The sequence below is a fragment of the Bombina bombina genome, chromosome 2, assembly GCF_027579735.1.
Source record: "Bombina bombina isolate aBomBom1 chromosome 2, aBomBom1.pri, whole genome shotgun sequence".
In the NCBI taxonomy this organism is placed as follows: Eukaryota; Metazoa; Chordata; class Amphibia; order Anura; family Bombinatoridae; genus Bombina; species Bombina bombina.
This window is the reverse complement of record NC_069500.1, coordinates 915903519-915930510: the sequence shown is the minus strand read 5'-3', so window position 1 is coordinate 915930510 and position 26992 is coordinate 915903519. Positions and strand designations below refer to the sequence as shown.

The window sequence follows — 26992 nt, the reverse complement described above, 5'->3', positions numbered from 1 at the left end:
TAGGCTTCTAAGAGGTCCTCTCCCAAAACATCTGCAGCCATGAAGTGGATAATCCTAACTGCCTTGCTAATTATTTCCACTGAATCAAAAAATCTATACAAAAGAGATTCAGGTAAGAATAAGAAGAATTAGCAGTCATCATTACAGGATGTTTAATTTTATAAGCATTTTATAAAATGTAATAATTATTTTAATAGATGTGAATATAGCTGTGAACAGATTATTACACTTGGTAACTGCATAAATAATTTAAAGAGATATATAAACATATTTTAATACTTTTAAACCCTTCCCAGTCAAATACCTTTAAACATGCAATACATTTTTTACTAATTTTAATATACTTTAATTATTATTATTATTGGTTATTTGTAGAGCGCCAACAGATTCCGCAGCGCTAATGCTTTTTGAATAGAAATACTTTAAATTCCAATGCTCATCAATTAAAAAAAAATGTTTTTTTTTTTTTTGTTTTAGATATTTTTATATATATATATATATATATATATATATATATATATATATATATATATATATATATATATATATATGTATATACAATATCTATCTATATTCAAATATATATATATATACATATATTTTATAAAAAAAAAGTACAAACATATATATATATTTAAAAAAAATCTTTTAGTAAAGAACATAGGAATGTAAAAGTATTCCTAACGCACCTTTGGCTTTAGCGCAATAGATCTTGCGCAGTGTTTGGTTAGCGTGTGAGCAATAATTAAAAAAGGTTTTTTGTAGCACGCTCCATAGAAGTCTATGGGGAGAATGAGTTAGCGTGGTTGCAATATCCAAAATCCTGAGCCTACGTCTTTCGCACTCGCACTAACTTTTTACTTTCAACTTGTAATACGTGTGCAAACACGGCCGCAATCATTTTTTACTTTGAGCGTAGTTAGTGCTCGAGCGGATTTTTTTTTGTCTCTTAATATTACTCACTGCATCACACTTTATGTCAGTCATGCCACCCTAGACATGGGCATTTTTAAACAGACATTTTGCACATAAGATTATTATTTATGTTGCACATGAGAAAGTGAATAAAACACCCATAATCCTTTAGTTTTATGTACACCATTTTAAGAATACAGTTAAATAACCATGTTTTCCTTTTTCCTTGTTTTATTTAGAGCCTCATATCAGGTTCCTTGGGGAAGTTTACAAGAAGGTGGATACCATAGACTTCCGAGGGCTGTACGTATTTATTTTTTTAAATGAGAAAACATATTTCTGTGTTTCTAACACAAATTCAAGTTAGCTTTCATTAGATATATTAAAGGGACATGAAACCCAAAATTTTTCTTTCATGATTTAAGTAGAACATACCATTTTAAACAACTTCCAATTTACGTCTATTATTAAATTTGTTTCATTCTCTTGGTATCATTTGTTGAAGGAGCAGCAATGCACTACTGGTTTCTATCTGAACACATGGGTGAGCCAATGACAATCGGTATATATATGTAGCCACCAATCAGCAGCTATAACCTAGCTTTTCTCTGCTCCTGAGCTTACCTAGATTAATCTTTCAGCAAAGGATAACAAGAGAAGGAAGCAAATTAAATAATAGAAGTAAATTAAAAAGTTGTTTAAAATTGTATGTTCTGTCTGAATCATGAATGTCTAATTATGATTTTACTGTCCCTTTAACGTTATATGAAAACCCCAAATTTGTTTTTCATGTTTCAGATAGAACATGACATTTTAAACAACTTTCTAATTTACTTCTATTATCTAGTTTTCTTCACTCTCTTGGTATCTTTTGATGAAAAGTAGGGACTTCATTTTAGGAGATTGCACTATATGGCAGCCATTTTATCCATTAGCATCAGCACTAGATGACAGCACTACTTCCTGCCATGTAGTGCTCCAGACGGCTACCTAGGTATCTATTTAACAAATAATACCATGGGAACAAAGCAAATTTGAGAATAGAAGTAAATGGGAAACTTTTTAAAAAAAAATTGTTTGTTCTGTCTGAATCACAAAAGCAATTTTTGGAAGTTTCATATCCGTTTAATAATATTCAAAATAAAATAAACTGAAATCTTATAGAATGATACCGATAGGATTACTCAACAATATGTTTCTGTTTTAAAATATACTTTGTTCATATGGCAAAAAGAATAGTTTTTCTTAAAAACATTTTTTTTTCTTTGTCGTATCTAAAACGTTTCAATGTGGATTACAGTTTTTTTGGTTAAAAGCAGATATTACTGTGCTATAAAATAAACATTGTTTTTTCTTATAATTTTGGGGCATGTGTGTGTGTCACTGCAACCAACAGAGATATAGAAGTCTTCTTTAACACAAAAAATTAGGTTGGCAATATTATGAAATATGAATAAAAGAGTTCAAATAAATTGCTGCATCCTACACACTCACAAACACCCACAGAAAACACACAAAGACATACACACACAAACACACACACAGACACCCACAGAAAACACACAAAGACATACACACACAGACACCCACAGAAAACACACAAAGACACACACACACAGAGAAAAACACTGACAGAAACACACAGACATACATACACACACACCCTCACAGGGACATCCACAGAAAATGGACAAAGACAGGCACACAAACCCTCACAGAGAGATCCACAGAAAAAAATACATACACACTCATAGAGATACCAACAAAAGCACAAAGACATAAACACAGACACCCACAGAAGGTACAATTTATGCACATTGCCATCCCCTAAATCAACAGTGTGTGACTTGAATGATAAAAAAAATAGCAGAAATTAAGAGATCACTTTTTAAAGAATCATATTTGTAAATGTGCAAACAAAAATACTTCTGTGAATTCAAAATTATACATTATTGATCTGTCAGAATGGGTAGATGAAGAGAAGTACTTTTAAAAGGTTGACATATGTTTGGGTCCCCCCCCCCACACATTTTTCCCAACAAAGAGCACCACTTCAAATCTGGTGTACAAATGTTCTCATCTGTCAGCTGTACTTATGGATTTTGAAAATGCTGTACTCTATATGGTCTTGGTGGAACCATAGGCGGTGGCATTAGGTCTCATACCATTAAATCTGGTTAAATGCAGGATTTAGGCTTGTTTGTTTGTATTTCAAAATTAAGTCAGCTGCAGTGTAAACTGAACAGTGTTAAGTTAACCTGTCTCATTTCAAACACTGAGCAATCTTAGCCTGAGAGTATAACATGTTATGCAAATGTAAAAATCTTAGATAAAATGCCTCCTGTCATCTGGGAAGTTCTTGCATAAAGGGGCAGTAAACTGGAATGTTATATATATATATATATATATATATATATATATATATATATATATATATATATATATATATATATATATATATATATATATTTATATAAAATCATATCTGCCAAAAGGGCACCTACCATTTGTGTATTAAGGAGGAAACATTTCTGCATGGTTTTAAATATAGAATTTCTACAGCATTGTCAAATAACCATAAATACACTGCTGCATATTGTAAAAAAAAATGTTTTTTAATGGACCCCTGGCCCCACTACACAACTACCACATTGAAGTTAAAATCTGAAATTGCACAAATAAATAAAAAACATTTACTTAGTAAGTCCTACCTACACTGCAAATTAAAGTGATCTGCCGCCTGACTCAGGCACACACTGTACAAACTGAAGTGCCAAGTCCGTCTCACACCGTGCATAGTGGTTTAGTGCACACCCAGAAATCCTCTCAAATGCTAATGCTTTACTCCTTGTAATGATATTTCCACGCTCAATAGCAGTCTGCTGTAGCGCCCTCTGGTAACTACTACATGTAAACATTTTTTTTAAATTAAATAATAGTTGTGCTTGCCTCATGGGGCCACCTGGCCCACTGGGCTCCTGACAGGAGTCACCCTATTCACCCCCTGATGGCGGCCCTGCAACTAGGGTTGCCACCTCAGCCATGTTTTTCTGGACACTTATAACTTACATATGTTGCAGGGTGTGCAGGGAGGAATATGTATTGTGTTTCTGGACAGCACTATTCATATTCCTCCCTGCACACCCTGCAGCATGTGTAACTTATAAGTGTTCTGAATTTTAAGGGACGGGTGGCAACCCTACCTGCAACACACACACATATATATATATATATACACACACAGATATATACACACACACACATGCAGATATACACACACACAGATATATAGACACACACAATGTTCATGCATTCTTTAATAATAAGCTATAACGCCTCTCTATTATTTCAGTTCCTGGGTGGGAACCGATAGGAGAGGATATATTTATGTAGATATTCCTCTTTATTCATACAATTATATTTAGTAAGTGAAGAACATGCAGTAATCCTTGGTTTTTAAAGTAACTTACACATATTTAACCTATTGTAATAGGAGTTATGGTTTATGAGTTCATACTGCCCTAGGGTCTCAGCTATATGTGTATCTCTAAATAAGATTCTTCTCTCTGCTTCGGATATTGCATCTGATTGCATATGTGTGTTTGCTTTTTAAATATCTTAGCAAAAAAAAGAGACATTTCCCTTACTTTCCTTACTGCACTATAATGTAGTCCAAGCCTACATTTCCAATACAATGTGAATGATATGTATTTTTTACAAGCTACCTGTATACATTGATTACTGTTCTTTAAATCTAATACATTATATAATTCACACAAAAAAATGTCTTTTTCAGAGTACTAATAACGTTCGCTCAGCACCTCCAGAAATGTCCATTTGAGGAACTTGCAAAACAGGTGGAGCAGATCACAACTCTAGCACAGGCCTGCGCTTCGGGTGCCAGACATGCAGACTGTGCAACACCACTGGTATGAGATTAATGCTGTTTTACATCCCAATTATATTGATATGTTCCTACACATGAGGCACTCAGTAACACTGCTCCCCCCTATATGTTTGAACTTTCTCCAGATACTCTCTCTCCCCCTTGGCTCTTCCCATGATCCTCTCCTCTTCGCTCTTGTTACCGCCTCACATTCCTGTCTACAGGACTTCACCAGTACAGCCCCAATCTTGTGGAACTCTCTCCCTGACTCCACAAAACTCTCCCCTAGTTTTTAAGGTTTCAAGCACTCCTTAAAGACTTTGTTGTTCAGGGATACATACAACGTACACTAACCTTTTCTGACCTCAGTTCCCCTTCTTTTTTTCATGGCCGTGAACCCCCTTAGCATGTAACCCTACAAGCCCTGCTGTCCTGTAGATCATCTTTATGTAAGGTGATCTCTGAAACTTGCCAGTGCCCTCAACCCATTTCCTTCTTATAAATGCTACCTTTGCATACTATACGTATGTTCATTGCTCTGCAGAATCTGTTGAAGCTCTACAAATAAATTATAATAACAATAATGACCAAAACTTTTCAAGACTTATCAAGATAGATAGGCATCCATCATAAAAACAAGTTTATTGTATTATGGGAACATCAAAATTAAACTTAAAGTGACATTAAATACTTTAAGATAGTAATATAAAATAATAAATCATATATATATATATATATATATATATATATATATATATATATATATATATATATATATATATATATATATATATATATATATACGTTCATTATTTATTTTGTACCCTTTTCCTGTAATTCCATTCTGAAATTGTGAGAATTTCAGTTCCTGTTAGAAATGAAAGTGCTGACCACTTTTATATTCCACACAGCCATTGGCTGCACACTCTAGTGACCTATTTATAACTGTCCATAATTGGCCACAGGTGAGAAGGTAACCTAAGTTACAACATGGCTGATTCCATTGTTGTATAGACACTATAACTTTATACTTATTTTGTCAACTTTAAAAAATACATCTACATGTTTTTCTCAGGCTAATCTTTTCTTTGAATGCATCATTCCATCTAGCATTTGTTTAGTGTTTAATGTCCCTATACATTTGATTCAGATAGAGCATACACTTTTTCACTTCTTTTATAAACTGTACCTCTTTCTTTTGGTATTCTTAGTTAAAACTTAGATCACTCCCAAACAATATTGAGATTGTGAGTATTCATTTGTATTGAGCACTCTATGCATACCATTGTTACAAGCATTGCTGGAAACAATGATACCACAAAGTGATCCTGACACATATACACACTCTTGAGCCTACCTAGGTATGTTTTCATTGAACAGAGCTAAGTTTTAACAAAGGATACCAAGAGAAAAAGGAAAATGTGATAATAAAAGATATAATTAATATAAATCATAAAAATTTAATTTGACTTTCATTTTCCCTAAATGACATAACTATTGTGTCCATCAGAAAATAAGGTTATGTTAATATTTTATAAAGAATAGTATTTACTTATTTATTTATTTTTTAAGGATGTATATATCTTAACTACTAATTCAGTTATGTTAGTTAGGTAAGTAAATCATTAAAAGACCATTAAATACAACAGAATTGCATAATCAACAAATGCATAATAAATACACAATGCGATAACAATTTACATTTTTTAACTAGCCGTATATCTTTTCTCTTACAAATTTTGCTTACATATGTATATGAGCTGTGACCTCAAACAGATAATCAGTAGGAGGTCTACTGAGACTACATAACACCATGCTGCCCACTTGCTCTAGCAGTCATTTTACAGTTGTTTGTCTCTTTTAGGGACCACATTGTACATTGTTTCCAATAATAAAGGACTAAAAGTTAATATCACTGTTTTCCCCTCTAGACAACCTTGTTCCTGAACCGTATTTGTGCAGTCCCAGAACTAGGTGCAACATATGAATGGAGCACAGAATGTTGTGCAAAATCTGATCCTGAGAGACACCAGTGTTTTAGGGCTCACAGAAACCCTGCCCCAGGAACTCATTATAAGAGACCAGAACCTGAAGAACTTTGCGAGTCTTACAAAAAGAATAAAGAAGATGTTCTGGCACAGTAAGAATAAATATTCTGTTTAAACTATTTAGCTATTATTTTAATTTAAATGTATTTAGTTTTATAATACTCAGTATTTAAAGGGACATTAAATTGCTGGGTACACTTACATTAGCATGGTTTACCATACTATTGCATTTCCCCCTGTATCTGCAGCTGTCTTTAAAGCCATTCTCTTATTTTAACTCATTACATAATCCAGCTGCTAAAGCTCTGCATTTTGTACTGGGTGCCGCCATCTTGTAGCACACGTATTGTTACATCATGTGACAGAAGCAGTGCACTTTCACAGATCTGTGATATTACTGACTTTTTGATAGCTGTACCTTGCACTTCAGTTTACCTATATAATAGAGAACAGATCCCAGAGAAGGTTTTACAACCATTTGTGCCATTATTGCACAAGTTATTTGTAAAACATTTCAGTGAGAAACCTAAAGTTTGTGAAAAAGTTAACAATTTTTTTTATTTGTTCGAGTTTGGCGGTGAAAGGTTGGCATGAAATATACCAAAATGGGCCTAGATCAATATTGGGTTGTCTACTAAAAAAAATATATAGTTTTGATAGGTAAATAAAAAAAAAACAAGACTCTGTTTCTGTTTAAATGTAGTGATGGCAAAAATGCTAAAAATGCTCTGGTCTTTTGAGGAAGTTTTAGTCTGAAATGCCTGGTCCTTAAGGGGTTAAAAAACTTTCCAATATACTCTATTAACTAATTAACTTTGTTCTCTTGGTATCTTCAGTTGAAAAGCATAGCTAGGTAGGCTCAAGAGCAGCAATGCGTTACTGAGCTAGCTGCTGATTGGTGGCCACACATAAATACTTCTTGTCATTGGCTCACCAGATATGTTCAGCTAGCTTCCAGTAATGCATAGCTGCACTTTTAACAAAGGATACCAAGAGAAGGAAGCTAATTTGAATAGTTGTTTAAAATCACATGCTATCTGAATAATGAAATAAATGTTTTTTGGATTTGTGTACCTTAATATCTCTCTAACATTTCATTTCTGGTAAATAGTAAATATCTGCATTGTCTTACGGATTTCTATTGCCATAAACAATAACCAATTATTGCTTAAGATCATTGCTTTTGTACTTACAGTTATATCTATGAAGTAGCTAGAGGACACCCAGTACTCTATTCACCAGCAATTCTGGGATTTGCTTACCAATTTAACGGTATATGCGCACATTGCTGTGAAGAGGAAGACAAAGCAACATGCTTCAAAGATAGGGTAATTCATTTCCTATTTTCATTTTTTATGTTTGTATAAATATTTTATAAACCAGTACAGTATAAATCAGTACAAAAAGTAAAAAATGATGCATACTTTCATGGTGCAAATGAAATAGAATTATTTTAGATAAGATTTTGCTCTAAGTACATTTAGAGAAAAGCATCGCGCACTGTGTTGCAGTAGTACAGCCCCTGAAAAAACTTCTGCCAACCCCATTTGCTCCCTCCAAACTCTTTATATGCGCTTTATTGTCTGCCCGACTACTTCCTGTAAAATAATATCATGATTTATTTTGCCTGCTTTTGCTGTAAAATGCCTCTGAAAAGTGAGTTTGTTCTAGTTCCATCCCATTCCCTCATATTAAAGTATGGAAACATTTCCATGAGCCTGTAACATTCTCCACAGTGATTGGTTAGCTTAGAACACATGACAACTTTTATCCTAATTTGCGACATTAAAGAAGTCCAGAGACATGTATTCCTCCAGCCTCAAGAGGACTATGGGGCCGAATTATCAAGCTCCGAATGGAGCTTGATGCCCCTTTTTCCACGCGAGCCTTCAGGCTCGCCGGAAACAGCAGTTATGAAGCAGCGGTCTAAAGACTCCATAACTTGCCCGCCTGCTCTGAGGCTGCGAACATCAATCCGCCCGATCCTATATGATCGGGCTGATTGACACCCCCTGCTAGCAGGCGAATAGCCCCGAATCTGCAGGGGGCGGCATTGCACAAGCAGTTCACCAGAACTGCTTGTGCAATGATAAATGCTGACAGCGTATGCTGTCGGCATTTATCGATGTGCGGCGGACATGATATGCTACATTGTATAATGTCTGTCCGCACTGTAATAAATCGGCCCCTATATCTGAACTGCTCTTGATTACCACAACCTTTTTAAATGGGCTTAGAAAATGTCAGGGCTAAATGATTTTTAAACATTTCATTTGCAATGTGGTTACTAATAAATGATATGGAATTAATGTCCCTATAAAAAAAAATTCAAAATCTTATTATAGACAATTTATTTAGTTATTTGTTTTTTACTTTGTTTTCATTCTAGATGACACAACTTAAACAAGCACTACATATAGTTGAAGCTCAGCAGAAAGAGTCCTGTCGAATTCTGGACAATTTTGGAGTTCGAGTTCTCCAGGCTTTGTAAGTCTTAATACAGTAAAACAGTAGGTTATTAAGCTACGCTGTCGCTGATTAAAATTAACAAAAAAAAAATATAACATGAGCGAAGTATAGAGAGAGTCTAGTACAAATGTCATTGCCTACATTTAGAATCGACTGAGTGTATAAAAAAAACAACTTATAGGGTTATATATTATCTTATGTTAGTGGTTTTCAGCTGTTTTTCCAAGCGTTTCTAGCTTTCTCTCTCCTTTGAGGAATGTAACTTAGAAACTACTTTTGTATTTCCACCAAATATTGCCAAAAAAGCACTTTATATATGGTAGAGGTAATATTTTTTTTTTTTGTCTTTATAGTAAACTGGTTAAAATAAGCAAAAAGAATCCCAAAGCAACATTTGAAACAGTACAAAAACTAACAAGTGAAGTTACACATTTGAATGAGGACTGCTGCCATGGAGATATGCTGGAGTGTATGATTGAAAGGGTAATTATTATTCCAAATATAATGATTCATTATTAAAGCTCAGGATGCATGACACATAATACACAACAGTCAATACAAAAAACATCTATTTAATTAATTTATAGGTACATAAAAGTGCAAAAAGAAAAGTTTCTAATATGGTAGATTATTTTATTATTGCACTATCCCTGCTAATGGGTTAAATACATAGTTAAGAAATTAGAAGTATTGGTATCCTACAGCGCTGCGTTTGGTGACCTCTTGCTCCTGTCTAATGTGGGTTCCCCAAGTGCCCACTGAGTTAATAGAATATGAAAGAGTAAATAGATAGGAGCGCCAAAAAAATAGGCAGGGTCTTATGTGATTGATAATTGTAGTTTTGATGCTAGACCCTGGGTTAGGATTGCATATATTAGGTGTTTAGAAAAAAATCCTATGTGGAATCATGTGTTATAAGGATAGATTTAGAAATTAGGTATGATGTATTTAACAAAGAATATTTATTACAATTTGCACAAAATATCATATAATAAAAACAACCGGGTACAATTCACAGAATATTATATGGTTAAAACAATTAAGTACATGGATCCATGTTAATAAAATCCTATTACATATAAATGTGTCCTAAAAACTGATTAAAAAACGAATATGGCTGTTTGAATATAAAGTATTGTGAGTCTCACATATACAGTATGATGCTGAGGTCGTATGAGTGACCTCCCTCGTATCGTAAACACAACAATTGTGATGAAAAAAGTGCAATAATACTAGTATACCAAGAAGATGTAAACGTTGTGATCAAAAAAATATATATAAAAGTATTTAAAAACAGTCTCCAAAAAAGAGATCTACAAAAGCAGTTATAGTTAGCATGTGAATAAATTAGGATGTGATCCACAAAAACATATATGTGTATATCATAAACAAATCGCAAAAAAGCTATTTTATAAAAATATTGAAAAAAATGATGAAAAAAAAAAACTTTTGTGAACAACAGGTGTGTACTCAAACTAGTTGGTGTGATTAGAAAGTTATTAAAAAGTCATTGTTGGAGGTGTGGAGGTTCCTGAAATTCAGTCCATTTGGTATAATGATCCTTTGGAGATCCTTTATTTGTAATCCTAAAAAAGCATTAGAAGTCCTAAAAAATGTTTGAAGATCCAAAAGTGTAAAAATATAAAAATATACAAAATGTGTAAAAGTGTGATCGATGTATAGAAAAAATAAAATAAAAATGGTAAAAAATGGTGAAAAAAACAGATAAGGATACTCTGGAAATTTCTCAAGACCTATAAATAAAAAGATACTAACATAGTAAAAACTAAAAAATTAGTCTTGAGAAAGGCCTCCTTGGCAGGCCGAAACGCGTTGACAGATATATGGTGAGTTTTATTCCTACTAATTCTGAAATACCTAAACAGTATTACACTATGTTAGTATCTTTTTATTTATAGGTCTTGAGAAATTTCCAGAGTATCCTTATCTCTTTTTTTCACCATTTTTTACCATTTTTATTTTATTTTTTCTATACATCGATCACACTTTTACACATTTTGTATATTTTTATATTTTTACACTTTTGGATCTTCAAACATTTTTTAGGACTTCTAATGCTTTTTTAGGATTACAAATAAAGGATCTCCAAAGGATCATTATACCAAATGGACTGAATTTCAGGAACCTCCACACCTCCAACAATGACTTTTTAATAACTTTCTAATCACACCAACTAGTTTGAGTACACACCTGTTGTTCACAAAAGTTTTTTTTCATCATTTTTTTCAATATTTTTATAAAATAGCTTTTTTGCGATTTGTTTTTGATATACACATATATGTTTTTGTGGATCACATCCTAATTTATTCACATGCTAACTATAACTGCTTTTGTAGATCTCTTTTTTGGAGACTGTTTTTAAATACTTTTATATATATTTTTTTGATCACAACGTTTACATCTTCTTGGTATACTAGTATTATTGCACTTTTTTCATCACAATTGTTGTGTTTACGATACGAGGGAGGTCACTCATACAACCTCAGCATCATACTGTATATGTGAGACTCACAATAGTTTATATTCAGACAGCCATATTCGTTTTTTAATCAGTTTTTAGGACACATTTATATGTAATAGGATTTTATTAACATGGATCCATGTACTTAATTGTTTTAACCATATAATATTCTGTGAATTGTACCCGGTTGTTTTTATTATATGATATTTTGTGCAAATTGTAATAAATATTCTTTGTTAAATACATCATACCTAATTTCTAAATCTATCCTTATAACACATGATTCCACATAGGAATTTTTTCTAAACACCTAATATATGCTATCCTAACCCAGGGTCTAGCATCAAAACTACAATTATCAATCACATAAGACCCTGCCTATTTTTTTGGCGCTCCTATCTATTTACTCTTTCTTAAATACATAGTTAAAGCAAGCAGAAATGCACTACTGGGAGTAAGCTGAACACATCTGGTTAGCAAATGACAAGAGGTATTTGTCAGTGGCTATCAATCATCAGCTAGCCCCATTAGGGATTTACTGCTCCCGAGCCTACCTAGGTCTACTTTTCAACAAATTATATCAAGAGAAAGGAAATTGTATAACAGAAGTAAATAGAAAAGTCTCTTAAAATTCCAATCTCTATTTTAACTATGAACGTTTCATTTTGATTATCATGTACATTGTACCTGAATAATGAAAGGAAAATGTAAGGTTTCATGTCCCTTTAAGGGCTGGCTCAAGACACTGTGCTGCCTGGGTCCAAGAATTAATTGGTGACCCCCAACTCTCTATCCACTAAAATATAAATCCAACCCTTAGAATTTCAAAGAATAATGCTCAGCAGCTAGAAATTCCTCACAAGAGCTGGCACCCTTATGAGGGCAATTTCTCTTAAAACCCATTATTGTCCATAATATGCTGCCTGCATGTGCTACTCCTGTGAAATGCCATCTAGTTCCCGTGGTCCCGGGCCATTCATACTAGCTGCTCTGTTGATTTTGGGCATAATCCTCTAAATAATTCCTTTTACACCTGCAGCTGTAAGTAAAACTATCAAAATGTGTGAATAGAGAACTCTGGTAAACAGCCAAAAAACATATATATAGCAAGAGAAATATTGTTAAAGGTCTTTGCAAAGGCTTGAATAAAATGAAACAATGAGTTCTTAGGGATATTAAACACTAAACAGATTTAATGCACCTCCATCTAAATTCGGTGCCACCATTTTCGGTTACTCTGCAGGTATCTGAAGGAGAGTTACTGCACATGTGCAAACTCATCAGCCTTTAAAGGGACAGTATAGTCAAAATGAGAAATTCATGATTCAGACAGAGAATACAATTTTAAACAACTTTCCAATTTACTTCTATTATTTAATTAGATTCCTTCTCTTGTTATCCTTTGCTAAAATGTTTATCAAGGTAAGCTAGCTGCTGATTGGTGGCTGCATTGGCGCACCCCATGAGGTATATTTATGAAACAACGAATGCTGCCTATTCCGCGCAAGCCTTCCGCTGCTCCTTAACTCATCCGCCACCACTGAGGTGGCGGACAGCAATCTTCCCAATCAGATACGATCGGTATAATTGACACCCCCTGCCAGCGACCGATTGGCCGCAAAGGTGCCGGGGGCGGCATTGCACAAGCATTTCACTAGAAATACTTGGGAAATGTTTAATTACCAACAGCGTATGCTGTCTGCATTTAGCGATGTCGGGCGGACATGATCCGCTATAGCGGATCATGTTCTTCGGACAGTTGTTAAATCTACCCCATGTGTTCAGTTAGAAACCAGTAGTGTGTTGCTGCTCCTTCAACAAATGATACCAAAAGAATTAAGCAAATTTGATAATAGAAGTAAATTGGACAGTTGTTTAAAATTGTATGTTCTACCTAAATCATGAAAGAAAAATGTTGTGTTTCATGTCCCTTTCAATGCAATAAAAGTATAATTTCAACATGCCAGCAATAATGCAGGAGATAACCTCAATACAATGCATATACAATGTATTTAGTGTTTAATTTCCCTTTACTATTTCCCTTACTTGACAGATGGAGCTCACTGAACACACATGTGAACACCATGAAGATATATCAACCAAATTAAAAACCTGCTGTGAAAAGCCCCTCATCGAACGTACAAGCTGCATTGTCAACCTGGAAAATGATGATATTCCAGAGGATCTACCCAAGAAAGTGACAAAATTTGTTGAGGACCCTGAGGTTTGCAAATTATTTGCTGCTAAAAAGGATGTCTTCTTGGCAGAGTAAGGATAACTTTCTAAATCAATTCTAATTTATTTATATTGAGTTTGTACTAGCTGTTTTTTGAGCTGCCTGATTTTCTTGTAATTAAAATCTAAAAAATGTTTTATATTTAACGGCCATAAACCTGACCCTCATACATGCAGCACAGTATTTGCTTGATATGTTTTGTAGATGAGATAAACAATACTTAATATGATTCCCAATGGGTGTGTCTCTGGAATGCAAAACAATCCATATATTGTCAATAAAGTTACAGTTTTAAATGCTTAAAATCTTTTTTTTTTAAAGCAGATATTTTTAAATGGAGTGAGCATTTTGAATGTGCCAAAGTAATAGTTAAATAAAGCAATGCACTACTGGGGCCTATCTCAGTACATCTGGTGAACCAATAGCATGATGCATATGTGTGTATTCACCAATCACCAGCTAATTCCCTGTAGTGCATTTCTACTTCTAAACCTACCTAGGTATGCTTTTCAACAAAGGTTACCAAATGATCAAAGCAAGTTTTAAAATAGAAGTAAATTGAAACATCTCTAGTCTTAAAGGGATATTAAACCCACATTTTGTCTTTCATTATTCAGATAGAGAATGCAATTTTAAGCAACTTTCTAATTTACTTCTACTATCAATTTTGGTATCTTTATTTGAAAAAGCAATAATGTAAGCTTAGGAGCTGGTCCATTTTTGGTTCAGAACCCTGGTTAGTGATTGGCGGCTACATTGGCTACACCAATCGACCAGCGCTATCTAGGTGCTGAACCAAAAATGGTCCGGCTCCTAAGCTAAAATTTCTGCTTTTCAAATAAAGACATCAAGAGAACGAAGAAAAACTGATAATAGGCGTAAATTAGAAACTTGCTTAAAATTGCCTGCTCTATCTAAACCATTAAAGAAAAAAAATTGGGTTTAATATCCCTTTAAAATTGCATGTTCAGTCTGAACCATTGAAAGTTTAAAGGGACATGAAACCCAAAATTTTTGTTTCATGATTCAGACAGAGAAAATGATTTTAAACTTTCTAATTTACTTATATAACAAATTTGCTTCAGTCTCTTGGTATCCTTTGTATATAAAATGAAACAACTTTGCAATATATTTCCATTATTTATTTTGCCTCCTTTTCATTTAACTTTGAAAATGTAGCAATTTCCATTACTCAGAACTTCAAATGCACCTGGTAACATATTTAGGCTAATCCTGCTACATATACTGTATGTCCCTAATTGGTTTGAACTAATAAAAACTGCAAATAAATGCATTTTATACTAACTTTAACCGTGGCTAGCCTGGTAGTCTTGAGACTGAAGCCCAGATTGGCTCCTCTAAATATGGTAAATAGTGAGTTTGGCTATTAAAAAATAAATGTAGAAAAAAAAGAAGTAAATTTGTTTTAAAAACATTAAAACTTGGAGGATATGTTATTTTATAGCAGCATAACAGAAATATCCTGTAATTACAATGTGTTTACTGTCCCTTTAAACTCAAAACTGAACTAACTACAAATTAATTAATTTCTTTAATTAATGAAAATAAAACAGCATTCAAAATATATATTCAATATTTATTTTACTGCAATGTCCCTGTCCCAGCTATAGACCACAGCAGAGCATAAAGCCATTTAAAGGTAGCTCTTAAATGGTCACAATCAATTGAGATGCAATAAGCATACTTACCAAGGGTTTCAAGTGGATTATTTCTGATTTGCAAAACTCTACACTGTGCTAACAAAACAAAAACACAAACATATCTAATGCAATGTAGTGCTCAATTGCTGATGTATGCTAAATACAGGTAATATAACATACTTTCTATAACAAAGGGAATGATATATTGTTGCAGATTTCTGTATGAATATGCAAGAAGACACCCTGAGTTATCTGATCAGCTGCTCCTGAGAATAGCCAAAGGATATGAAGAACAATGTGAAAAATGCTGTGAACTTGAAAACTTTCTTGGATGCCTTAAGGACGGGGTATGATAATTTCCAATAAAACAAAGCTTCATTAATACATTTATAGGAACATTTTTATAGAAATAAACATGCTCTAATTACTTGTGATGTAACTATTTTATTCATGACCGGACTTTTAGCCGACGGACACTTGGCCGACGGACACTTGGCCGACGGACATTTGACCAACGGACATTTGGCCGAAACACAAGTGGCTGTCAGATAACAGTCCGGCCATGAGATAGATAGATTTGATAGTTAGATAGATACATAGATTAGATAGATAGATCAATAGATGCAATAGATACATTTGATAGATACGATAGATAGATAGATTTGATAGATAAATAGATAGATTTGATAGATAGATAATTTCCCAGACAGAGAATTACAAAACGTGTGGCCTGGGACCCATGGTAAGGTTCCCAGAGGCAGTTGCGGTGCCCGAGGCTCTGATTAGAACAGAGCACTCTGGAACGTATCTGCCCTCGGCCGAAATCGGAACATTCTTTAGCTTTCTGTCTGTCAGCCAAATGTCCGTCGGCCAAATGTCCGTCTGCCAAATGTCCTTCTGCCAAATGTCCTTCTGCATTTTGTCAGAGCACCATTTTATTAGTGAGTCTGTTTAACTATTTGTTTAACCCTTGCAGAAAACACATAGGTAAAGTCCCATTCCGGAACTGCAAGCCTTGAAGCTCCCAAACACCTTTTGCTTTTGTATAACAATTGTGCCTATACAACTACTACTAGGCCAGAAAGCTAATTCTGTAATCTTCACATGCTGCAAAACAAATACCTGGTTTAGGAAATTTTCAGCATTATGATAACGTAGGTTGCAGATTTTGCTTTTGACCTTATTAGGTGTTGTTGGACTAAACTCAATTAAAAAAAAACAAAAAACAAGATATGTTTATCCTTTTGGGTCATTGTAAGTTTAAGCTTTTTAATACATTTCTTAATAAGCGACTTTTCCCCCCACAAACAAACAGGAACACGTACTAGCAGAGGCAATCCAGGAAAGCACTGCATTGGTGGAAAAGAACTGTGAAGTCCAGCACAAATTGGGAGAATATTTGTTCCAAAATGTGTAAGTTTGTTTTAATAATTTTCCATAAAGTGTGAACTGTGAACAATATTTTAATGCTACTTATCACAAATATATTTTTCAAACAAGGTACTGCTATCAAAAAGTCTACAGTAAAAAGATAAAATGTAAAAAAATGTACTTATTTTTTTTACACTCACCAATTGAAATGGCTAAAAGTTCAAATTATAATAATATTGTTTTTTTTATTTATATGTGAAATAATTATAATAAAGTATTAATAGTTAAAGGGACAGTCTACTTGAAAATAGTTATTGTTAAAAACAGATAATCCCTTTATTACCCATTCCACAGTTTTGCATAAGCTACACTGTTATATTAATATAGTTTTTAATTCTATGATTAACTGTATCTAATCCCCTGCAGACTGTCCTTTATCTGATTTTTACAAACTTGCATTTTATCCAACAAGTGCTGGTTCCTGAATAACCATTATCAATCTCTACGGGAGTGAGCACAATGCTATCTATATGGCACACATGAACTAGCACTGTCTGGCTGTAGTGCAAGATGTAAAAAGATCATATAAACACTGAAATAAGACACAGCCTGCAGGGCCTTAGAAAAATGTAAACTTAGAGGTTATAAAGTCTATTAATATAACAATGCCGGATATGCAAAGCTTTGTAATGGGTAATAAAGGCGTTATATATCTTTTTAAAAATAAAAAAAAATTCAAGTAGGCTGTCCCTTTAACTAACTAAAATTAACTATAGATTTTGTCCTATTTGTACATACTCTGTGATAAATTTCACTATATTTTCAACCTGCACAATGTCTGATGGTGTTAAAGGGACAGTCTACACCAACATTTTTCTTTTTTTAAAAAGATAGATAATTCCTTTATTACCCTTTCCCCAGTTTTGCATAACCAACACAGTTATATTAATACACTTTTTACCTCTGTGATTACCTTGTATCTAAGCCTCTGCAGACTGCCTCCTTATCTAAGTGCTTTTGACAGACATGCAGTGCAGTCAATCAGTGAAGACTCCTAAATAACTTTATGGGAGTGAGCACAATGTTATCTATATGACACACATGAACTAGTACTGTCTAACTGTGAAAAACGTTCAAAATGCTCTGAGCTAAGAGGCGGTTTTCAACGGTTTAGAAATCAGTTTGAGCCTAGGTTTAGCTTTTCAAAAATACCACCAAAGGAACAAAGCAAATTTGATGATAAAAGTAAATTGGAAAGATGTTTAAAATTGCATGCCCTGTCTGAATCATGAAAGTTTAGTTTTGACTTTACTGTTCCTTTATGCTTTAAAATGATTTAACTTATGTACAGTATATCCGGCCTAATAGCTAGGAGTTACCATGTGTCCCTTCATAGCTTATAACTCTGCACTCCTTATTCTCTTTCCATTTGCAAAATATTTGCCCATTCGTATTCTATAAGAAATGTGTGTATAGCGCTTGAACTAAAACCACCACTTAAGCCTCCTCTATAATAACCTCCTCCAGGTTAAAAGTTTTAAAAGTAAAAAATGTGTAAATTAAAGGAGATTGAGGGGGATTAAGACACGAGTTGTAAAGTGTAAACTAGATATAATGTAAACTGATTGAAGTATGGGAGGCAGGTTTTACAATTTATACAGCCTTATAATAAGTCTCAAAATCTGCCAACACCTAATAAAAACTAGAAAGGGAATTTTGTATAAAAATATTCTTTACTATTCAATTGTCACAAAACACATAAATATAATTGGACAAATAAAATAAAATAAAATACATATGACTTTAAAAAAACATTAATCACTTGCAGGTTTTGACACTGAAATGTCAAAAAGATTATTTGGACAACAAGATGTGAGAGCCCAGATTTAGAAGAATCGCAAATAATGCGTATAATTCAGTCCTTTGTAGGATCAAAATGATCAAGAGTTAATAAAAAGACATCTTTCCATTAAAATACTGATTTGTAAAATGGTAAACTTTCAAAACAATAATGATCTTGTAATATTGTGTTCAATATATCGTTTTTGGTTCAGCAATAAAAAATTACAGTCTTTCTTTAAAAGATTGATGATATTTTCAAGATATCCCTTTATTTAAATTGCGGTGAAGTAGTAGGTGAAATAGTAGTGGCCAGCCACTATTAAACTCTAAAAAATTCCGCTCTAGGGAAGATGTTCAAGCACAATGTAACAATGTGTAGACAAACCAGACAGATCTGTACCTTTAGGTGAGCTTGTGTTGTGCCTGCTATGCAGGTAAACTCACCCTTCCTCGTATGCGGCTGGATTCTGAATGGCTTCCGTAGTTAGTGCTTTTGTTGATGGCGGTTGCTGATACCGGTTTCTTCAAACTTGCGCAAGTTAACGTAGGGGGCCGGTTAACTCCTCCTGCACTTAGTACTTAAGTGTACGCAGGGAGCGATCTAATCTCCGGACTTGTTTCCTAACTCTCACGGATGATAGGTATTCTCCTCGATGGGATGGAAACAAAGAGTTGAAATTCAAAGTGGATACTCCTTTACACAGCTTCTACGCGTTTCACCCTAATTGCGGGCTTTCTCATTTGTATTCTAGGCTGCTGATACGCTACACCAAGAAGATGCTGCCAGTAACAACCCAAAGTTTAATTCATATCACAAAGCACATGACAGAGGTTGGCAACAAATGCTGCGCACTACCGAATACACAGAAGATGCCATGTGCTGAAGGAGGAGTGAGTCATTATTTAATTATTCTCCTAGGAAACTTAATCTGGGAGATTCAGAAATGTTATTTTGTTTTCTACTTTGTTAGTTAATGTATTAGCAAGCGCAACCCAGGTGCTGATCCAAAAATGTGCCGGCTCCTATGCTTACAATCATGCTTTTCAAATAAAGATATAAAATGAACAAAGTCAAATTGATAATAGGAGTAAATTAGAAAGTTGCTTAAAATTGCATGCTCTATCTGAATCATGTAAGACAAAATGTGGGTACAGTGTCCCTTTAAGATTGCACATCCAATCACATGTGCAACCCGCCCCCTTTTTGTGCAGCTAATTGCGCAGAAGGAGGGGTTGTTAGTCCTCCCCGACAAATAAGTCTTTCTGACGTTCACTTCACAATCTTTGATGTTGTGGACCTGTTAAGAAACAGCGGTCCCACCTAAACGTTTGGTCCCCGATGCTACTTAGGGAGCTTTATAAAAGGAGCCTTTATCTTTATTTATTAAGAGAAAACAAAGCCCTATAGCACCTACATTAAAAAATATATATATATATATATATTGACAGCTTACATCTGTTTTTAAACTTTCATTTAGAACTTTTTTATTTTTTAGAATATTTGTATTGTTTTAAATTATGTTTTATTAAAAAAAATAAAAAATCCTATGCATATGAAGATACACTTTTCTAGCAATTCCATTTTCTTAAAGGTACATAATACTCATATGCTAAATCACTTGAAACTGATGCAGTATAACTGTAAAAAGCTGACAGGAAAATATCACCTGAGCATCTCTATGTAAAAAAGGAAGATATTTTACCTCACAATCTCCTCAGCTCAGCAGAGTAAGTTCTGTGTAAAAAGTTATACTCAGCTGCAGGTAAAAAAAATAAAAATGAAGAAATGAACAGCAGCCAATCAGCATCAGCAGTGCTGAGGTCATGAACTCTTTTACTGTGATCTCATGAGATTTGACTTAACTCTCATGAGATTTCATTGTAAACTTCCCTAATCTGAATAGGGAAATAATATGTGAGTGCACAAGGCTCATCCTTTCAGCTGTCCCAGGACAGACATACTGATTTGCTGCTTAGAAATCCTTTACAATGGGACGTGGCTACTGAGGAACTTTTGAGGTAAAATATCTTTCTTTTTTACATAGAGATGTTCAGGTGATATTTTCTAGTCAGCTTTTTACAGCTATGCTGCATCACTTTCAAGTGTTTAAACATTTGGGTATTATGGTCCTTTAAGTTATTTCTGGGGCAGGGCAAAAATAAAATATCCCCCCAAAAATAATATATCTCAAAAAAATAATATCAATGAGATGTGCAGCATTAGCACGAGCACACTTATGCTGTTCATCATTTTAAATGGGGACTTATTGACCCTTATGATCCTGGGAGGGGGATTCATTAAAGGACAGAGGGAGTTTTAATAAAAGTTTGTATAATTTTTTTTATAGAACACACTGGTGAAGCTTTATGTGAGTCAGTCTTAATTTAGGCTACTGAATTCACTTGAAAGATATATCATAAGATGTGAATCTGTTTTATATGTTTATGCCATGTATTAATTATGAAGTACTGTATTATAATTGTTGTACAAAGGATAGTACAGTTTATCCAAAATACATTTTCAGTGAAAAGAGAATTGCTAACAAATGGCTACTCACAAGGGTGCACAATCACCTTTATATGTATATAGTGATACCCATATTTGTGGGTTCACAGTAACATTGAACTTACTGTATATACTCACTTAAAGGAGAACACACAATTGAAACTCAAGTTTCACTTATATCATTTAAAAAAAAAATTCACAACACAAATTAGCCACACGCGCTCTCTGCAGACTTCCTAGGCATAGGAACGTGCACATTATTATATTTGTTGAATTATTAATTTATTGTGCAATAGTTATTTAAATTAGTTACTAAACTTTTTTTTCTTACTGTGCTACAAAATTTAGTTAAGTTTGATCATTGGAGAATTCTGTGAAATGGAGAAAACTCACCCCATCAATGACCATGTTAAAAACTGCTGCTGGAAATCCTATTCTAATAGAAGAAACTGCTTTACTAATCTGGGACCTGATGACTCCTATGTACCTCCAGAAATAACTGATGATACTTTCCACTTTACTGAAGACTTGTGTACACTCCCTGAAGAAGAGCTTAACATTAAGAAACAGGGGTAAGCAGCATAGCAATTAGACCTCTATTATTATTGTGCCCCTATTAGGAAATCTGTCTTCCCGTGATTGCAGACAGCGGGCAGCATTGCTTTGCTCGCATTTATCTTTGTATGAGTGGCTGCTCGTGCACCGCTGCCTCCTACTCTCTTGCTGCCAGTTGCGCAAGAACATGGCATTCAATCACCCGGTCGGGCTAATTTGGGGGTGATTTTAAAATGCCTGCTTATATGCACCTGCCCCGAAGAAGCTCCAAAGTTGCATCCGTAGCTTCATAAACGGAGCCCTTAGTGTTAAAGAGTCCGGTTTTTAAATGTCCAATTTTTGCATTACAGAATCTAGCTAACTGTGCCTAATCCATTCAAACAAGCTAAACACATAGATAAAGTCCAGTCACAGCTACCAAATAGAACACTGCCAGTGATTGGCATGCTGTGTGACTGCCACTCCTAACTGGCTTGTTGTGATTTATTTAAAAAAAAACCTCATGCAAATTAAGTTTAACACTTATCATACTCAATTAGAAGCCCAATTATCAAAAACTTGTTGGCATAGAGAGAAAACAGCCCAAAACTTTGAGCATTATATTGTAATGCAGACAATGCTCCTTCATACCCTTAATCCCACGTAAGGTTTGTCACAGCCATTTTGTTAGCAGAACTTCCTTGTTTTTCATTGTTTTATCTTATCACCTGCTGAGACCAATTTGGGTCAGATATATGTAGAAGGGTTCGACTTGGAAAGTATGCATGCTCAGAACTGGAAAACCCACATCAAATTAATCAAAAGGGGGGAAAATAAATAAAAAGTATATCTAATTGTATAGACAATGATCTTTAGTACTAAGTTCATATCAGCCAATGTATATGCAAAGGGGGAAGTGCATTACTGATACTGTTGTATTCATTTCAGTCTAAATATAAACAGCCTCTTTTTATCTGGAAAAAGTCAACTGTTTAAATGCTACACTTTTATGTGGATCATATATTTTTAAGTACATTCTCTCTTTAAGTCTGTTTTCTTCAGTGTACAAGGCATTTGTAAATACTATATTAAACAATTTATACTTTTGAATACAGATTCATTGTAACACTTGTGAAGGTGAAGCCTCATGTGACTGATGAGTTATATGGTCAAATTGCTGTAGAATTCACAAAAATGAGAGAAAAGTGTTGTGCCGCAGAGGACCACCAGGCATGCTTTAATACAGAGGTACAGAAATATAATGCTTTATATAATATTGTTTTATTGCTTTCCCTTTATAAGTACAATCTAAGCATTGTACTCTATTTTTACACTCATTGTAACCACCAGTTTCAATATCTTAGGTTTGTTTAGGTTTTATTTTGACAAATATTTTTTTTAAAATCTTTTAAAAATAGTGAGCAATCTATCCTACAGACTAGATCTTCCTGTTAAATAAAAATAAAAAAACTCAGCTTTTACATAATTTTTTTAATAAAAAAAATATTTTTATTGTATATTCTCTGTCCATCATAATATTTTTTGAGCTTAAAGGGACATTTAACCAAAAAAAATTATTTCATGATTCAGAAAGAGAATACAATTTTAAACAACATTCCAATTTACTTCTATTATATAATTTGCTTCATTCTTTAGATAGGCTTAGTTGAAGAAATAGCAATGCACATGGGTGAGCCAATCACACAAGGCATCTGTGTGCAGCCACCAATCAGCCGCTACTGAGTCTATTGAGATATGCTTCTCAACAAAGGATATCAAGAGAATAAAGCAAACTAGATAATAGAAGTAAATTGGAAAGTAGATTAAAATTGTATGCTCTATCTGAATCATGAAAGAAAAAATAAATAAATTGGGGTTTATGACTCATTACATTTTCTCTAAAACATATATATGTGGAGACAAAGTGATTCAGTTTTTCACCCAGCAGCACCAAAATTTTCTGCAATATACCCTGTTTTATTACCATAACAGGGCCACAAGAATATTTATATTTTCTCCAGAGAGATTGAACGTTGACTTTTTTTTATTACTCTTATTACTTATTATGATCCTATTTAGTACAGAAGTTTGATACATCTTTATACAGACACATTTCCATAAATGTGCTATATATTCTTTTAGGCTAAGGTTGGAAAAAGCACATGGGGATATCTGCAGAATGGCCAGAGATTGTTGAAAGTTGTGCATAAGCGTTGTAAAGTGCTTACTGGTTGTACATATGAGTAGGACAGCCCCAGAGGTACCTAATGGAGAATGTAACTCCTGACTGGATTTTTACATAATATTGGTAGTGTATTTGGGGGTGTGTGTAAGAGCAGTAATGCTTATGCAACGAGTGTACGAGGAGGAGAGAAAATTGAGGCGTGGGTAGAATGAGGGAAAAAAACCTGTGTGTATTAAAAGGTGAAAAATGTAAGTGGTATGCACAGAATGAAAAACATTCAAGATGGCTGTGCAGAAGAGTAAAATTGTGCTTGTTAGGATTGTAAGGGAGGCAAAGTAACTGGGGCATTTGTATATGGGACAAGCTAACATTGTAAAATATTAGACATATTAACAATAATTTGATAACATATTGCCTTTTATAATATATATTAACATGTCTTTCAGGAACCAATTCTGATTGAACATTGTAAACAACTGGCTGCATAAACATAATCTTAATGAATTGATACAGGTAAGATGGTAACTCCTTTGTGTTATATTTTCTGACAAATATACTCTATATGATAAAAATTACCAGGTAGTTTTCAGATATACTATGTTGTGTATTTAAGATTATTACATACTATATTATAAATAAAGCCTTATGAATTATTCAGTGTATAGATATCAATATATCAATAAATTCATTCATGAAAAATTACAATTGCTGATATATTTTAATGTAAAAATGGGAAAGGAAATGAGATTGCTTCAAATTGGCATTGTTTTCTTTTTCTATTTGTTTATCTAAATTGTGTGTGTTTGTTGTTCTAACTGTACTTTCTACATATACAGTAACTCATCTGGAACAAGATTGATGAAGGACATTGAATCATAAACAAGATGAAGAAAATAAAGTTACTTTTTACCAACAAAAATGTTAATGTCCTGGAGTTTTTAACTCTTTGTAACAATAAATTAAACTTTCAAAGTATTTTTTGGTCCAAGTTTGAAGCATTTTCATATGTGTAAAGAATCTGTAACATTATGCATATTAAAACATAACTCAACATTGCAGTGAAAAAAAAAGAATATTCCTTTTATTCTTTTAAATTATGATGACAGGTATCTTTAAAGGGATATGAGCCAGTAAAGTAAACATAAAAAGAATCAGATTGTGTTAAAATCAGCAAACAACATACTTATTTTCTTGCAAAATTAGCACTTAGAAATTCTCGGTGTAGCCCTTGCCCTTAGCGAGATTAGAGAGGAGACAACTGATGGGGATCGGAAACTCAAAAATTATAGGGACAGTCCAGACCCAATACTTATTCTTTATAACTTACTGTTACATACCAGGGAAACATCTTGTAATGGGTTCCCCATCTATAAGCTTGTAAGAAGTACATGAAACTTTTTAAATAATCATCATTGTTAGCATAAAAAATTACCGCTAAGCTCCACCTACAGCATTTTTCTTGTCCAATGAGCTGTTTTGTTCTATGACAGTTTAACAGGGTTTCAGTTAGCTATTTAAAATTGCACATACACAAATCAGCATGTGCGAGTAGGAAAACGTATTCAAAAGTCGATTGTGATTGGAGAAACTTAATGGGATTGTAAAGTCCAAATTAATCTTTCATGACTTAGATAGGACATGCAATTTCAAACAACTTTGCAATATACATTTATCATCAGATTTGCTTTGTTCTCTTGGTATTGTTAGTTGAAAGCTAAACCTAGGTAGGCTCATATGCTATTTTCTAAGCCCTTGAAGACCGCCTCATATATGAATGCATTTGATAGTTTTTCAAAGCTAGAGGGCGCTAGTTCATTTGTTTCATATAGATAATATTGTGCTCATGCATGTGAAGTTATTTGAGTCAGCACTAATTGCCTGAAATGCAAGTCGCATGAGCAAGAGCATGGAAAAAAGTTGATCTTCTGTTTCTTTTGTTTTCACTACACACTAAGCTAGCTCAAGTTACTCTATAAGATTAATGACCTAAAACTACAGATGCCTTCCTGTAGAGACCCCAGCCCCCTTGTGTGTCTGTGACAGGAAGCAATTAACATTCAAAGAAAAGAAATACAATTTAAAATCCTTTTAAAATGTTAAACAATATACATTGGAATGATTTCTATTAAGGATAACCTACTGCTTAGTACTTTTTTATTACAACAATGAAATAGACTGTTGTATATCCCTTTAAAAGACCTATATTGTGTAGAAAAATAAACACAGTAGAAGAGAACATGAACAATTTTTTTATTGTCAAACTACTGGCCCCCTAGGGGGCAGAACCATTTTAATGGTTCCTCTTTGATTTTCATTTACCATCAAACTCAATCATTGGTGCATACTACTAACACCTAGATACACATAGATGAATTACATCTTTCAATAAAAATATATTTGCAATATAGATGTATTGGCAAAAATGCTTCTAGTAAAAGTTACTGTTTTAGTGTTAACATTTTTCTCTGTAGGTGCATGTGAAGCATAGCTAGATATTCTCTGTGCACAAGCATTTTAAATACTGTAGCAGCTAAGAGCACCAGTAATCTTGTATCATGTCAGCAATTAACAACTTGAGTCATTACCAGATGGCACAAGCACCTTAGACTCTCTGAGCAAGTGCTGTGTTTAAAATGCTGGTGCACAGTGCATACTTAAATATCCTTTTGAAATAGCTATAGCTTTTATTAGAAGCATTGTGCTAATACATGTATATTACAAAATTCTGATATTCAAAACTGAAATGCATCCATGGGAATTCAAACTTTGGCTGGAATTTCCCTTTCAACCTAAAATTGTCCCCTTACTAGCTAATGATTAAAGATATGCCGATGTAGTGATAAAACAGATTTCTAGC

General features: G+C 33.7%; 1 protein-coding gene across 1 annotated transcript; it reads left to right on the top strand.

Annotated features, from left to right (window-relative positions):
- LOC128649840 (serum albumin) lies at positions 1-25110 on the top strand. Its single transcript, XM_053703321.1, has 15 exons — positions 1-112; positions 1155-1218; positions 4712-4844; positions 6733-6941; positions 8045-8177; positions 9239-9336; positions 9672-9801; positions 13854-14068; positions 15912-16044; positions 17013-17110; positions 19663-19801; positions 21765-21988; positions 23066-23198; positions 24582-24648; positions 24972-25110. The coding sequence occupies exons 1-14, from the start codon at positions 40-42 to the stop codon at positions 24621-24623; spliced, it is 1824 nt and encodes a 607-aa protein (XP_053559296.1). The 5' UTR covers positions 1-39; the 3' UTR covers positions 24624-24648; positions 24972-25110.
- Positions 25111-26992: the final 1882 nt, after the last annotated feature.